At 43.5% G+C, this 17,486-nt stretch overlaps 1 protein-coding gene across 1 annotated transcript; it reads left to right on the forward strand.

Moving 5' to 3' along the window:
* Positions 1 to 2,584: 2,584 nt before the first annotated feature.
* On the forward strand, positions 2,585 to 12,853 carry LOC145350334 (tubulin alpha-1D chain-like). The gene is made up of 4 exons (XM_080199556.1): positions 2,585 to 2,828; positions 9,423 to 9,645; positions 9,786 to 9,934; positions 10,997 to 12,853. The coding sequence occupies exons 1-4, from the start codon at positions 2,826 to 2,828 to the stop codon at positions 11,969 to 11,971; spliced, it is 1,350 nt and encodes a 449-aa protein (XP_080055682.1). The 5' UTR covers positions 2,585 to 2,825; the 3' UTR covers positions 11,972 to 12,853.
* The last annotated feature ends 4,633 nt before the right edge of the window (positions 12,854 to 17,486 follow it).

Consider the following 17,486-nt stretch of genomic DNA (forward strand, 5'->3'; position numbering starts at 1 on the left):
TTTAATCATCTTAAATATCTCAATTAGGTCACTTCTTAATCTCTTAAACGCAAGGGACTGCAAGCCTAGTGCATGCGGCCTTTCCATATAATTTAACTCTTTATCCCCAGTATCATCATCATGAATCTGCAGAACACCAGCCCCCCCCTTTAGTTTAAACCTTTTAGAATTTTGTGTACTGCTTGTACATCTGACCTATGTCACATAGCAGCACAATGGCGCAGTGGTTAGTACTGCTTCCTCACAGCTCCAGGGATCTGGATTCGATTCCTGGCTTGGGTCATGCTTGTGCCGAGTTTGCACGTTCTCCCTGTGGGTTTCCTCCGGGTGCTACAGTTTCCTCCCACAGTCCTAAGATGTGCAGGTTAGGTTGATTGACCATGCTAAATTGCGCCTTAGTGGCCCGGGATGCGTAGGTTAGAGGGATTAGGCGGGGTACATAAGAACATAAGAATATAAGAAATAGGAGCAGGAGTAGGCCATCTAGCCCTTCGAGCCTGCCCCGCCATTCAATAAGATCATGGCTGATCTGTCGTGGCTCAGTTCCACTTTCCCGCCCTCTCCCCATAACCCTTAATCCCCTCTCTTATCAAGAACCCATCAACCCGCTTCTTAAAAATATTTAGCGAGGCAGCCTCCACCACTTCAACGGGCAGAGAATTCCAGAGATTCACCACCCTTTGAGTGAAGAAGTTCCTCCTCAACTCCGTTCTAAACCGCCTCCCCTTTATCTTGAGGCTGTGCCCCCTAGTCCTACTGTCTTTTTTGAGCGGGAAGAGTCTCTCCACCTCTATCCTATCCATCCCATTCATCATCTTATACGTCTCAATGAGATCTCCCCTCATTCTTCTAAACTCTAACGAGTACAAGCCTAGTTTATTCAGCCTCTCCTCATAGCTCAATCCCCTCAACTCCGGTATCAGCCTAGTAAACCTCCTCTGCACTCCCTCCAGGGCCAAAATATCCTTGCGCAGGTGCGGCGCCCAAAACTGCACACAGTACTCCAGCTGCGGCCTCACCAATGCCCTATACAGCTGCAGCAAGACCTCCCTACTTTTATATTCAATCCCCCTCGCTATGAAGGCCAGCATCCCATTCGCCTTCCTGACCACCTGCTGCACCTGCAAGCTGGGTTTTTGCGACTCATGCACAAGGACCCCGAGGTCCCTCTGCACCGTCGCCTGCTGCAGTTTTTTGCCACGTAAGTAATAGTCCTTCCTACCATTCTTCCTACCAAAGTGGACCACCTCACACTTGCCAACATTAAATTCCATTTGCCATTTCCTGGCCCATTCGCCCAGCCTATCTAGATCCTTCTGCAGACTCTCCACACCCTCCGCACAATTTGCCTTTCCCCCAATCTTGGTGTCATCAGCAAATTTCGACACCCTGCACTCGGTTCCCTCCTCCAGATCATCTATATAAATGGTAAATAGCTGAGGCCCCAGCACCGACCCCTGGGGCACCCCACTAGTCACCAGCCGCCAATCCGAATAGCACCCATTGACCCCCACTCTCTGCCTCCTATTTGACAACCAATCCTCTATCCACGCTAACACCCTACCCCCAACTCCATGTCCCCTGACCTTCTGCAATAACCTCTTGTGAGGTACCTTGTCAAACGCCTTCTGAAAATCCAGAAAGACCACATCCACCGGCTCTCCTCTATCCACTGCCCTAGACACATCCTCATAGAACTCCAGTAAATTTGTCAGACACGACTTCCCTTTAATGAAACCGTAAATGTGTGGGGTTACGGAGATAGGGTCTGGGTGGGATTATTGTTAGTGCAGACTTGATGGGCCGCATGGCCTCCTTCTGCACTGTAGGGATTCTATGTCTGACACAGACCCTGGTGCTTACATTAAAGTCAATCCCCAGATTCTAGACACTAGATTCAGACCCTGAGATGAGATTCAGACCCTGATACCAGACATAGAGGCCTCACACCAGGGTCAGGCTCAGAATGCATACTAAATCCAGACTCTGGCACCTCTTTTCCAGTCCCTCCAAGAGTGCTAGAAATGGAACTTATCTTGTGTAGCCAGCAGTTCCTGTCTTCCTCTTTTGTCACGAGGAGGGCTCCAGAATGCTGGAAACCTTTCAAAACTTTGCTTCCCATTTTTAAAAATCATTTCTGGGACATGGCTGGCTAACATTTATTAGTAGCCATGATGTGGAGATGCCAGTGTTGGATGGGGAGCACAGTAAGAAATCACACAACAGCAGGTTAAAGTCCAACAGGTTTATTTGGTAGCACAAGCTTTCAGAGTGAGTCTCACCTCAAGGGAGAGCAAAGCTCCAAAAGCTTATGCTACCAAATAAACCTGTTGGACTTTAACTTGCTGTTGTGAAACTTCTTATAACATTCATTACCCACCCATTCCTAGTTGCCCTTGCATTGCTACAGCTCTTCGAATAGGCCAGAGTTCCTGCCCTAAAGGTCATTAATAAACCAGATAGTTTCCCCCCCAATAATTGGCATCAGTGGATTGTTAATTCCAGACTTTTATTTTTGAATTCAAATACCACCATCTACAGCGGGATTCGAACCCAGGTAACCTCCAAACGCTAAACTGGGTATATCAATCCATAGGCTAGTGATAATGCCACTAAGGCTATCGCCTCCCCCTACTGAGCAGCTAGCTAGCTGCAACACTGTGTACATTTATCTCAGCTTTCCTGCAGCTGCAGCATTGTACCTCTAGCCTGATGACGCAAGACGCTCGCGATCGCGTGATGACGCATTTCGCCCACATTGGCGCACGCGCATTAGCGGGTACATAGTTCAATTGTCGAACAAAGCGCGCCAGCAGAAGACGAGAATGGTACGTGTGGTATTTCTTTTCCCTTCCGAATGGCTTCGACGTTTCTCAGATCGAGTTTTATGAAAGCAGATTTTTATTTTCTTCGTTTGATCCTTTCGAGTAAAGGTCTTTATTTTATTTAATACCAATACCCGGGTTAAAAATTGTCGGTGGCCGACGAGCGGGAGGTGGAAAGCTAGCTGTCTGCGTGCCCACTGGATATCAACGAAATTGGGACCTCTTTGATAATGAAGCGGGTTATTTTGGAAAGGTGTAATTTATTTCTCCGCGCCCTGCCCCCGCTTTCCTACCGAAAATGGCGGCTCATTGGCATGAGGAGGGAGCGCGTGCGCATGCGCCGGTGCCGGCTGTCGGGTGCCTGCAGGTGCTCATGCGCAGCTGAGGAATGCTCTATTGTCACATGTTTCCAGTTTGAGGGGGAGGGAGACCTCAGTCCGCACTTGCTGGAAAAGGAAGCTGGCCATTCTGCCTGTCATGATGTGGGTATGCCGGCGTTGGACTGGCGTAAACACAGTAAAAGGTCTGACAACACCAGGTTTTAGTCCAACCTATTTATTTGATAATATGCTCACAAGCTTTCGGGGTTAGTCCCTTCGTCAGGTGAATGGAGAGTTCTGGCCTCAGACAGAGCATATAAAGCACAGACAGTTTAGAGATTACTGATTAGAATGCGAATCCTTACACCTAACCTGCTGTTCAAGACCTGAAGTGGCTGATAATGTGAGTGGAAGGAGCACTGATCACAGTTTAAAGAGATGTGTATTGTCTCCAGACAGTACAGTAAGTGAGGTTTTGCAAACCCAGGCAAGTCAAGGCACTATCTGTAACCCCCGTGACTTGCCTGGGTTTGCAAAACCTCACTTACTGTACTGTCTGGAGACAATACACATCTCTTTAAACTGTGATCAGTGCTCCTTCCACTCACATTATCAGCCACTTCAGGTCTTGAACAGCAGGTTAGGTGTAAGGATTCGCATTCTAATCAGTAATCTCTAAACTGTCTGTGCTTTATATGCTCTGTCTGAGGCCACAACTCTCCATTCACCTGACGAAGGGACTAACCCTGAAAGCTTGTGAGTATATTATCAAATAAATAGGTTGGACTAAAACCTGGTGTTGTCAGACCTTTTACTGCATTCTGCCTGTGCCAACCTTTTCTAGAGCTCTCCAGATTCAGGAAACAGAGAGAGGACTTTGGAGGATGAAAGCAAATTACTGCGGATCCTGGGATCTGACGCAAGAACAGAAAATGCAGCAAAATCTCAGGAGGTCTGACGCCATCAGCAGAGAAAGAATAGAGCCAGTGCCTTGGGTTTGGATGACCCTTCATCAGAAGGGGTGGCACGATGGTTAGCACACTGCTGCCTCAGTGCACATTAAGTTTTAATGTAATTAAACACTCTCCTTGCCATGTATCCCTCCCCTTCATTAAATTGTCATGATTTGCTGACATAATGTCACATCAGTGCAGTTTACAACAGGTTCACCCAGATGTGAACCTATCATGGGGATCCCCTAGGAATGCAAAGGTGAGTATAGTCCCCAGGAAAGAGGGATGTGACCAGGCAGTGCCCTTGGCATGAGTTGGCACTGCTGGATTGGCTAAGTGAGGTGACAATGGTGGCACTGTGGTTAGTACTGTTGTCTCACAGTGCTAGGACCCAGGTTCAATTCCTGGCTTGAATCACTGTCTGTGTGGAATCTGCACAGTTTCCCTGTGCCTGTGTGGGTTTTCTCTGGGTGCTATGGTTTCCATCCACAATGCAAAAGACATAGCGGTCAGATGCATTAGCCAAGCTAAATTCTCCCTTAGTGTACCTGAACAGGCACTGGAATGTGGCAACTAGGGGATTTTCATAGCAACTTCATTGCAGTGTTCATGTAAGCTTACATGTGACACTAATAAACAAACTCTACTTTAAAATGTTGGCTCTATTGTTTATCCACAGAAGTTGCCAAACTTGCTAAGATTTTCCAGCGTTTTCTGTTTTTGAACTTGGGAGGAGACCATTTGGCCCCTTCAAGCCATTTCTGCCATTCAGTAAGATCATGGCTGATCTGCTGACATCTCAATGCCATTACCTTACCTGCTGCATGTAACCCTTCTGCTGTCTATCCAATATTGACCTAAACTCCACCTTGAATAAACTCAATGACCCAGCTTTCACTATTCCATTCATCTTCTGATGAGGCACTTTACAACCTCATTGATACAACACACAATTCAACAATTTTGGACCATGAATTCTGTAAAATTGCCATATGTAGTTTGAATTCTTTTTGCTTTTGGAAAGAACTGTATTATTCTAGCACTTACTCTTAAATGCTTTGTCTCTTTACTGTAACCATTCCCTTTGTCTTTTGTTCCATGGCATGTTGCCATTCAATCTCGTCTGCCCTCTACCCTATTGCAGCACTTTCCTTTTGTTCTTGTCCCTCCCCTCTTTCAATGACACAAACCCATCACAATTCCACTCTTCTTTTCTCAACTTGAAACATTTCACTCCCCTCAAACATTTCCTCCACCACTGGCAAACAACCTGTACTATTTGGCAAGATGTATTGCAGTTACTCATTGAGGTTCCTTTGGCAGCATCTTCCAAACCTACAACCATGGGTTGGGGGGGAGACACTTATTTGGCAAAGAGACCTCCAAAGATTCATGACCCTCCCCAAAGAAAATGTTTATTCTCATCACCAGTTTTTTTAAAACTGCCCACACCCCCACCCAAGTTCTTTTCTCACCCACAAGTGGAATCATTGACTAATTGCTTGCTCAGTGTGCTTCCATCCAGGGAATAGATTTATCAACAGAATTTGAGTGGAGCACGGATTGGGATGTTCTCTTTTCAAACCCTCCAAATAATCATTTTGACATTCCCTATATAAGGCCTTCATTGTTTAATTTTTTTTAAAAAGTTTATTAGTACCACAAGCAGACTTATGTTAATACTGCAGTAAAGTTACTGTGGAAAATCACCTGCTCAGGTGCACTGAGGGAGAATTTAACATGGCCACCACACATCTTTCAGATTGTGGGAGGAAGCTGGAGTGCCTGGAGGAAACCCATACAGAATGTGCAGAGTCAGCACATTCTCTCCCAGACGTTGGGAATCATATGTCGGTCCCTGGTGCTCTGAGGCAGCAATGCTACCCACTATGCCACTATATTGTGGTGTTTTATCTGTGAACTGGTTATATGCTTTGCAGTTTCCTGCTGGACCATTGATCCAGTTGCTAGTGCAGGATTCTCCTGGGGAGGTCTGACTTAATGTCTGACCACACCTTTTATTCTGCTCCTGCCCAACTAGTTTGGTCATTATTCTGTATCAGTACAATTGCAAGGCACAAACCTGAAGATTGGGTGATGGGGTATTGTAATGGTGAGCTTTAAGATTTAATTGCTTAATGCTCAAATGTGTGGTTTAGAACAAACAATGAGAATGTTTTACAGCTATACAAGGCCCTAGTTTTGAGAGCAGAAATGTTGTACAAGTCTGTATTTGCAAGCACAAACTGTATCGTATTTAATTATCTGCTAATTTAAAGAAACATAATGATTTTAACTTTACTAGATTTGAAGGAAAACAGCTGAATATAACACTCTCCATAGGTCAGGATCTGATTGAGAAATGGGTGGAATTAGTTTGTTGAATATATAATGTATGTGGAATTTGGCAACTCAGCTTATGTTTGCAGTCAGTGAAGCCCTTACACATGCAATCAGCAAATTCCACATTTTAAGCCATGCCAAAATGTTTGTTCCTGTCTAAACAGCACAGCCACTGTCTGTTGTGTACAATGGTGACTTCTATTAGGACACTTTTCTTCGCCCAATTCACTTCCATGTAACAGGATTCAGCATTTTGCTGCTTTTTGTTTTGTTCTGATGCAGTATACATAGTGGCGTGTAACTAAATTCTGGTTAACAATACTTGTAAATTAAATTTTGTGCTGTACAGATATTTAAAATATATTAAATTGATTTCTAAGCTTTACAGTTTGTTCCAGCTTCATTTATGTATTGGGTGACACAGTGGTTAGCACTGCTACCTTTCAGCATCAGGGACGTGGGTTTGATTCTCAGCTTGGGTCACTGTCTGTGTGGAGTCTGCACATTTCTCCCTGTGTCTGTGTGGGTTTCCTCTGGGTGCTCTGGTTTCCTCCCCACAGTCTGAAAGACGTGCTGGTTAGGTACATTGACCCGAACAGGTGCTGGACTGTGGCGACTAGAGGAATTTCACAGTAACTTCACTGCAGCGTTAATATAAGTCTTGTGACAAATAAATAAATGTTACTTTATTGTAAACACCATCCCAGGTGTTTGCAAAAGTATAAATTGGACACATCTGAAATTAATATTGAGAGAATATTTAAAGGAGCATCCTAAAGGAGAAAGATTTAGAGGAAATTCTAGAGTTTGGTGCTGACACACCTGCTAATGATGGGATGAAGGAAGGTGGGAATGCCTGAGAGGCCAGAATCTGAGGAATGGAGACAGGGAAGAGTGAGGCCGTGGAGAGACTTAAACACAAAAAAGAAAGACTTAGAAAACATATAGCAGTTTTCACAATCACCGAACATCTCAAAACACTTTATGTCCAGTGAAGTCCTGAGTGTAGAGTGACATGGAATGTAAGAAATGCAGCAGCTAATGTGTGCTCAGAAAGCTTCAAACATTCAACAAAGGTGATGGTGACTAGACAATCTCCGATTTGAGAATAAATAAATGGAGTAGCTCCCCTGCTGCTCTCTGAAATGGTGTCAGGGAACCTGTTATAACTGCCTGAGCAAGCAGAAGAGCCTCAAAAGTGTCACATCTGAAAGACACAGTTTTTAAACTACTAACTAGTGTAGACCAACAAACAGGTTCACTTAGTTTATAATTTTGAGTATTATTCTATTATTTGAAAGAAATGGAAAAGATGGGGCAGATTGATTCACGTTAGCTATAACTAGGGTTATAATGGGAACGACATTGTGAAAAATTGGCTCTTTCACGAGAGCTGGAAGGGTTATGGGGAAATCTTCAATGTTGAGAGTTTATCCACTGTATCGTATCCAATCAGAGGGTAACATTTGAAGGTGAGCTATTTAAAGGGGACAATAAATTATTATTTCTGCACTGGTTAGAATGCGATTATCTTATTTCCATTGGATATAGATGCTAGCATTTGTTGCCCATCCCTAATTACTCTTGATCAGAGTGGCTTGGTAGGCCACTTCCATAGAATCTACAGGTGCAGAAAGAAACCGTTCGGCTCATTAAGTCTGCACCTACTGTCTGAAAGAGGATCTTATCCAGACTACAGGAGTAATCTAGTAATGATCCCAGTTCAGCATTTACTGATTTAAATGGTACAGATGATTTTGTTTGCTGCTCAGACACTGGCATCAGTGCACGTTCTATAGAACCTTCCTGTCGCTTTAAAGGACATCAAATCAGTCCCACTTCTTTCTGTATAAGCCTGTAATTTATCCATTCTGCTTGTACATCCCATTCACTCAGTATATTCTCAATCAAAATCACTTGTATTTGTTTTCTTAAAAAATGTCTCCTGTCCATGTACTTCTGCCAGCTTTCTTAAATTGGTGTCCTCTTGATTACTGACCTTGCTGCCATTGTGCAAGGAGAGTGAGGGGAAATAGATTTCTCCCTATTTTCATCAGATTCCTGATAAATTTGGATACCTATTAAATCCCAGCTACTCTAAGGAGAATAGTTTTGGCTTCTCCAGTCTCTCCACATTTTTATTCATTTGTGGGAGATGAGTGTCACTGACTGGCCAGCATTTTATTTTTTGACTAATCTTTAACACTGATCTCCCTGATTTTCTTCGGTGTGTCTTTACCTACATCTCTTTAATCTATGCTAATGCTATCTTCATTCACATTGTCTGCACCTTTAAGACTTGATTAGCTGTAAAGACTTGCAACCTAATCAGTATTCTGTAAACTGTCTGTGCCTTGTTTGTGATCAGAACTCCCACTCATCTGACGAAGGGGCAAACGCTGAAAGCTAGTGGTGTTTACTACCAAATAAACCTGTTGGACTTTAACCTGGTGTTGTGAGACTTCTTGCTATCCTCTGGTGTGGACAGGATTGTTCAATGGGGAAACATAGTAGTGAATCAAACATCCTCACATGGTGTGATATATAGATATGTATTGTGAATAGATTTTTCATGAACATGTAACTTGTGTGTATATATACATCCACAGGTATACAGCATAAGCATCTGAAAGGAATAAAATTGAAGTGCTATGGGTAGAGGGGGGACAGTTGGATTATCTAAGGTGCTCTTTCAGAAAGTTGACATAGATACACTGAATGGCCTGCTGTGTTGTAGCCATTCTTTTTAACCCAACCTTTACAAGTGGATATCTCCTAGCGTTATTATAATTGTCTTTGATCTGGATATGTAAAAATCTTAGCAAGTTTAGAATTGCATTATCTAGTCAGGTTTGTAGGTGTATAAATGTCCTGGCTAATTCATATGTTTAGTAAGCAACCAACTTGCTTGTTTGTTATTATCATTACTAATGAGTGTAATTCTTTTCTAATTTGGTATGACTTGTGTTTCTGTCCCACAGCGTGAGTGTATCTCTATCCATGTTGGCCAGGCTGGTGTCCAGATGGGCAATGCCTGCTGGGAGCTGTATTGTTTGGAACACGGTATCCAGCCTGATGGACAGATGCCCAGTGATAAAACCATAGGAGGTGGTGATGACTCCTTCAACACCTTCTTCAGTGAAACAGGGGCAGGGAAACACGTCCCACGAGCTGTCTTTGTTGATTTGGAACCAACTGTGATTGGTAAGCAAAGTGCAAGAATGTAATTTATAACTCTCCCATTTATAGAGCTGTTTTGTACAAATTAGTATTTCAGCTTTGTATTCTTTGTCTTTCTGTATGTGGGAGAGGGAAAATAAACTTGCTGCTATTCTGCATTCCAGATGAGATTCGCAGTGGTACCTATCGGCAGCTGTTCCACCCTGAGCAGCTTATCACTGGGAAGGAAGATGCTGCCAACAATTATGCCCGTGGGCACTACACCATCGGCAAGGAACTAATTGACTTGGTCCTTGACAAGCTGCGTAAACTAGTAAGATCCTTGCTTTATCCATTCGTCAAAGGAGAAACGAATAGTAATTTGTGCAATGCTTTAACAGTATATAAATTGTCAGTGTTTATTTTTTTGAATCACCCCAATACTCACACATGATCTATTTTCGTATATTTTATTAGAGGACGTGATGGTGCATTCGGCTGCAATGGTGGCTTCAGAGATTTCCCTTCACATCTGAAAACCTGTGTATCAATCCTCACCAGGGAGTGGATAACTAAAAGATCACATCTCCTTGATGCGTGTTAAGAGTCACAAGTGAAATGCCTTCTTATAGTTTCCCAACTAGCTGCTGGTAATCATCAATCCACAGCTCATGAAATACCCTGTGTTGGGTGGTTTGAAGGTGTAGATCATTGAATTGGCACCTGGTAATACACAAGAAAGGGTTTGTTTAAAAACAAAAGTCCCAGCTCCCAAACTGGCATTTGCAGAAAAATCTACAAATCCATTGGATCAATTAAGGAATACTGGCTTATTCCACATTCCCTGCTGATCATTCTGTTCACAAATGATAGAAGACGTTATATCATATAGTATTGTACTTGCTGACGATACCTAGCTGTGTGACCAGAAGACAACCGTGGGAAACTGATGGCATTCAACAAGACCTGGACTAAATAAGCAGATGAATGGATCAATTGTTTGTGATGTGCAAGTGAAGATGCATAGTGGAACGTGAAGCATAAAGAAACACTATATCAGCTGGATAAGGAGTTGAATTGTGGTTATTACTCATTCACCAAGTACTAGAACATCTAGTAAGATCTGATTTTGTTTTTTCCCTACATTATTGCTATGGCCATATTTGAAACATTTGGGGTAATTTGTTACATTGTACCTTCAAAGGGGCATAAGTGGGTTCAGAGCAGAAGAGCTAGAATGATTCCAGGACTTGGTGGTTCAAAGTTAAAAGAATTGAATGAAATCTTTTTTTTCATTGGGGAAATTCTAGATTTTCTTCCTCATGGACTGTACTTGCTAGTCAAATTCTAACCTGTTTGTTTTTTTTTCCCCCTCCCCAAACCCTTTTCCTCACAGGCTGACCAGTGCACAGGACTCCAGGGTTTCCTCATTTTCCACAGCTTTGGTGGAGGTACTGGTTCCGGTTTCACCTCCCTCCTGATGGAACGTCTCTCCGTTGACTATGGCAAGAAATCCAAGCTTGAATTTGCTATCTACCCAGCTCCTCAGATCTCCACAGCTGTGGTGGAACCCTATAACTCCATCTTGACCACCCACACTACACTCGAACACTCGGACTGCGCCTTCATGGTAGACAATGAAGCCATCTATGATATCTGCCGCAGAAACCTGGACATTGAGCGCCCAACCTATACCAATTTGAACCGATTGATTGGTCAGATTGTGTCCTCCATTACAGTATCGCTTCGCTTTGATGGTGCTTTGAATGTTGATCTGACAGAGTTCCAGACCAATTTAGTTCCCTATCCACGTATCCATTTCCCTCTGGCTACTTATGCCCCTGTAACCTCATCTGAGAAAGCTTATCATGAGCAGCTGTCTGTGGCTGAAATTACCAATTCCTGCTTTGAACCGGCAAACCAGATGGTCAAGTGTGATCCTCGCCATGGCAAGTACATGGCTTGTTGTCTGCTTTATCGTGGTGATGTGGTTCCAAAAGATGTCAATGCTGCCATTGCCACCATCAAGACCAAACGCACCATTCAGTTTGTTGACTGGTGCCCAACTGGTTTCAAGGTTGGCATCAACTACCAGCCACCCACTGTGGTGCCTGGTGGAGACCTTGCCAAGGTACAGCGTGCTGTGTGTATGCTGAGCAACACCACGGCCATCGCTGAAGCCTGGGCTCGCCTCGATCACAAGTTTGATCTGATGTATGCCAAGCGCGCCTTTGTGCATTGGTATGTGGGCGAGGGGATGGAGGAAGGGGAGTTCTCAGAGGCCCGTGAAGACATGGCAGCCTTGGAGAAAGATTATGAAGAGGTTGGTGCAGATAGTGTTGAGGATCAAGGTGAAGAAGAAGAGTATTAGGAAAATGAAGCATTCCTAACATTCCTGAAGGTTGGTTGAGATCAATTTGCTGGTCGGATGCATGGTGCCCTTTAAGAGGAAGTCCATTGATCTTGTACTTTCTTTTCTCCCCAAGTGGAAGTTGTGCTATTCTTGCTCACATTGTGTTACCTTTGTAGTATGTTTGCTGAATATTTACTTGTTTGCAATAATATAAAAATCTGGAACTTGGTGAGCAACTGGGAAAAGCTCATATTTTGGTACAAGGATTTGACTAAGAGACACGTTTTAAATGTAGCTACATTTTGTTGCATAATCTATATACCATTATACGGTTTAAAAAAAAAAGTGGGAAGATGCCATGCAAACAATTTGACACCTAACCCATCATGGGACTTCTGACTTGCCAATGAATGTCTTCAAACATAGATTATTCAATCTCATTACACCTCTTTATTTTGTTACACCTTATCTCAAGCCATCGCCAATATAGGTAATCAAAGCTGTTTAAGTTTGGCTGTCCTGTGCTTGTGAAATCACATCTGCATTTGGGCATGACCCTACTGTGAGATGAGCAGATTTGGACTAAAAGTAACCAGCTAACATCATTAATCCAAAATACATTGTTTTGCAAAGTTTAAATGGAAGGAATTATGCCTGTATTTTAAATGTTATCCTGCATCACGATTGAAGCTATAGGTAGGTGCACACTAACTGAGTTGGAAGCATTTCAGAAGATTCCAGTTGACCACTCTGATCTAGAGTGCGATACTATTAAAATGGTAAAGTTGTGCCAAAATGGCACAGTTTCCAATTTAAAATATTGGGAGAAGTAACCAATTTCACGACTTGTAATGTTTAGTACAACAATGTTTCAATAAACTTCTGTGCTTATATAAATGTTTGTAATTTGCCATTTGCAGTTATGAAATTAGCCTCTTGAAGTTCCACTGAACGCACTCTATTAAATATACTGGTGTACCTAAAGCACCTGCTTGGGCTTATATTGAGCAGACATCTGGGAAGAGAAATGGTCCACCGTTCTGAACAAGATGAAGTAATTCCATGTCCACATGTTGTACTGACTAGCTGGTCTTGTTAATCAAATGAAAAGCTATTTCCACTTGGAGACAGAAAAGGAAAGACGTTCAGTAACATTGTTCTGTCTAGAACTCAATGCTAAGTTCTCCCGCGTGGAGTTTCCACTACCTGTTCCTTTTCAGATGTAAACCAAACTGTCAAGATTTAAGTTTTTGTGTTCCAGATCTCCTTTAATGTACCATAGCAGTTTATATTTTCAAGATGGTGAGTTGGCTGGGCTGGGGATGGTTACATTTAACATGTACCATCCAGTTGGCAAATTCTCTGTGCCACAAAGTGACTGGTCCCCCAGAGCAGTCACTGAGCTTTCAGATAGATATTTGCTTCTGCAGAGAGCTGACGTGAGTGCAACTGGTTGAATGGCTGCCTGTACTGTAATCATTGTGATAATCCTCATGGAGACCAGTAATCCAAAAAAATTGAATTTATCAGATGATTATGACAAGATAACCAATAGACAAGTCTTCTCTTTTAAGAAATTGAACCAAAATGCACATTAATGGATAATTAGGTAAATTGTGGTGTATAAATTACACATTAAATAGACAAAGACAGCTGTCATGGATTTATTAGGCAATCCACAGGACTCTTAAATCGGCCTCGCAGGTGGAGGAGGTGGTCAAGAAGGCGTATGGTGTACTGGCCTTCATTAATCGAGGGATTGAGTTTAGGAGTCGGGAGGTAATGCTGCAACTTTATAAGACCCTTGTCAGGCCTCATTTAGAGTATTGTGCGCAGTTCTGGTCGCCTCACTATAGGAAAGATGTAGAAGCTATTGAGAGGGTACAGAGGAGATTTACAAGGATGTTGCCTGGACTGGGAGGCATGCCTTATGAAGTTAGGTTGAGGGAGCTGGGACTCTTTTCCCTGGAGAGACGAAGGTTGAGAGGCGACCTGATAGAAGTTTACAAAATGTTGAGAGGAATAGATAGGGTGGACTCTCAGAGGCTATTTCCCCAGGTTGAAATGGTTGCTACGAGAGGACACAGATTTAAGGTGCGGGGAGGGAGGTTCAGAAGTGATGTTAGGGGTAAGTTTTTCACTCAGAGGGTGGTGAGTGAATGGAATCGGCTGCCGTCAGTGGTGGTGGAGGCGAACTCGCTGGGGTCTTTTAAAAGACTTCTGGATGAGTATATGGGGTTTAATGAGATTGAGGGTTATAGATAGGTCTGTAGGTTGGTAGGTGTTGATGTGATCGGCACAACTCGTGGGCCGAAGGGCCTGTTTGTGCTGTAGTGTTCTATGTTCTATCTACTTACCAGATACTGAACTAATTTCTTCAAAATCTTCCAGTGGCCCAAAGCCCTTCAAACAATGCCTTCAACTGCAACAGAAATTCTCATGAGAGTTTCGGTTCACTGTTGATGTCCAAGCAGCAACCTTTTGTGGATATCTGAGATAGAACCTGCTGTAAATATTCAGCAGGTCAGGGGCAAAGGCAAGATTGACATTTGGTGAATTGCTGTAACAATTCTGTGATTGAGGTCAGGGAAACAGTTCAACTTTTAAAACTAATCATTCACTGAATGCAGTATTGCTAATGTAATGACTTTAACGAGGGACATGAAGTTTGCCTCCTGGAGTATGAACTTGCTGATTGGGCAGATGATTATAAAATGGGAATGTCAGGTATGCAAGAAACAACACTTTTCACTATACTAATACGTGATAATAAAATCAATGGAGAGGACACATCCTGGAACGCTCACCTACGTCAAATGGAATAAATAAACAGCGTAGCAATGCCCAAATTGGAATTAATGAAGATAACCACAAGATTAAATGGACACCAAGCTCTCCTGTTGGTTATTTGATGGTAGGACAACCCTCACACCATGCCACAAGGGTAATAACACTTGCAGAATTGCTCGTGGGCAGACAACTCTACACCAGATTAGGTTTGCTATTCCCAAACCTGGTGGTTGGTAGGGAGGGGAATAGAAAAACAACAATAGTAGCCAGGAAAGACAAAAGATTTAGGTAAAGAATTATGCAACAGGTCCTGCATGGTTATCCTTCAGAATATGCATTAGTGAGGCAATCCTGAAGGAACATTTGGACCCAACGTGAGTCTTGAGATCATAGTTCATCCTGGAGCCCCCTCTGCCCAGTGGGCTGAGGAAAGTCCTCCCAGAGTGGCCAGCCCTGCCTCTCCATTGCCCATAGTTAGGACCTAGGAGTATGAAATGGACACTGAAGATGAAGCAACAGCTACTCCTCTGCCACCGGAGAAAAAGGGCAAACTTGAACGCATTTGCATCATAAGACACAGGTGCATTTTTCATATATTCCTCCCACATCAGATGTTGGACAATTCAAACCCAGCACTGAAACATTGCAAGAAACCCATGAGGCTGATGAACTGCTGAGATTCCTCAGAGCTAGGAGGGAGGAGTGTAATGACTTCAATAAGATTGGCTTCTTGGAGTATGAACTCCCCTATTGAGATCATATCAGGGAGTCTCCTCTGTATATAAAAATGGGAGTATCAAATCTTCTGGCCCTCTGGATTCTGACTGTTAGAGAATCACTCTACGAGTGGAATAGAGTTTGTAAATAAAGGGAATCTGGTGAAGGGACACCGGCCTCTGAGGAGTTATTTCAGCTGGCATTTGTTGCCTATCCTTAATCTTGAGATAGTGGTGGTGAGCCATCTCCTTGAACTACTGCCCCCCATGTGGTATAGGTTCACCCACGCTGCTATCAAGGGATAGAGTTTCAGGATTTCAATTCTGATAGAAACAGTGATATATTTTCAAATCAGGATGATGTTGTTCACTTTGGAAGCAAAAACATGAACAAGATTACTACCTGAAGACCACAAATTAGGAGAGGGGAGTGTGCAACAGGACCTGGGTGTCCTTGGGTATCTAGTTGCTGAAGACAAGTATGCAGGTGCAGCAGATGGTAAAGAAGACAAATAGTATGAAGAGGTTTTGAATGCAACTGTACAGAACATAGAACATTACAGCGCAGAACAGGCCCTTCGGCCCACGATGTTGCGCCGACCAGTTACAAAAACAATGACCCACTAGCCTATACTAATCCCTTTTCGTCCATAAACCTATCCATAGATCTCTTAAACGCCCCCAAACTAGGCGCATTTACAACTGCAGCAGGCAGGGCATTCCAATCCCTCACCACCCGCTGGGTAAAGAACCTACCCCTGACATCCGTCCTGTAGCTACCCCCCCTTAATTTAAAGCCGTGCCCCCTCGTGCTAGCTTTCTCCATCCGAGGAAAAAGGGTATCACTATCCACCCTATCTAAACCTCTAATCATCTTATATGTTTCAATAAGATCCCCTCTTAGCCGCCTTCTTTCCAACGAAAACAACCCTAAATCCCTCAGTCTCTCCTCATAGGACCTCCCCACCATACCAGGCAACATCCTAGTAAACCTCCTCTGCACCCTCTCCAAAGCCTCCACATCCTTCTTGTAATGTGGGGACCAGAACTGCACACAGTACTCCAAGTGCGGCCGCACCAGAGTAGTGTACAGTTGCAACATGACGCTGCGACTCCTAAATTCAATCCCCCTACCAATAAACGCCAAGACACCGTACGCCTTCTTAACAACCTTATCTACTTGATTCCCAACTTTCAGGGATCTATGTACACATACACCTAGATCCCTCTGTTCATCCACACTATTCAAAGTCCTCCCGTTAGCCCTATACTCGACACATCTGTTGCTCCTACCAAAGTGAATTACCTCACACTTCTCCGCATTAAATTCCATCCGCCACCTCTCGGCCCAGCTCTGCAACCTATCTAAGTCTCCCTGCAGACTATGACACCCTTCCTCACAATCTACCACACCTCCAACTTTGGTGTCATCAGCAAATTTACTAATCCACCCAACTATACCCTCATCCAGATCATTAATAAAGATTACAAACAACAGTGGCCCCAAAACAGATCCCTGAGGCACACCACTCGTAACCGAACTCCATGATATTTACCATCAACCACCACCCTCTGTCTCCTATCTGATAGCCAATTCCTGATCCAACTTCCTAGATTACCTACAATCCCATACATCTGCATTTTCTGCAGAAGCCTACAGGGCACTGGTGAGGCCGCAGCTGGAGTACTGTTTGCAGTTTTGGTCGCCGCACTTACGCAAGGATATTTTGGCCTTGGAGGGAGTGCAGAGGAGGTTTACTAGGCTGATACCGGAGTTGAGGGGGTTGAGCTATGAGGAGAGGCTGAATAAACTAGGCTTGCACTCGTTAGAGTTTAGAAGAATGAGGGGAGATCTCATTGAGACATATAAGATGATGAATGGGATGGATAGGATAGAGGTGGAGAGGCTCTTCCTGCTCAGAAAGGACAGTAGGACTAGAGGGCACAGCCTCAAGATAAGGGGGGCACAGTTTAGAACGGAGTTGAGGAGGAACTTCTTCACTCAAAGCGTGGTGAATCTCTGGAAT

This window comes from Carcharhinus amblyrhynchos, chromosome 11, assembly GCF_965287045.1.
Source record: "Carcharhinus amblyrhynchos chromosome 11, sCarAmb.v2.hapA, whole genome shotgun sequence".
In the NCBI taxonomy this organism is placed as follows: Eukaryota; Metazoa; Chordata; class Chondrichthyes; order Carcharhiniformes; family Carcharhinidae; genus Carcharhinus; species Carcharhinus amblyrhynchos.

Coding starts and splice junctions, on each gene's coding strand:
- LOC145350334 (XM_080199556.1), top strand. Junction 9,646..9,785: donor TTTGGAACCAACTGTGATTG/GTAAGCAAAGTG, acceptor TCTGCATTCCAG/ATGAGATTCGCAGTGGTACC. Junction 9,935..10,996: donor TTGACAAGCTGCGTAAACTA/GTAAGATCCTTG, acceptor TTTTCCTCACAG/GCTGACCAGTGCACAGGACT.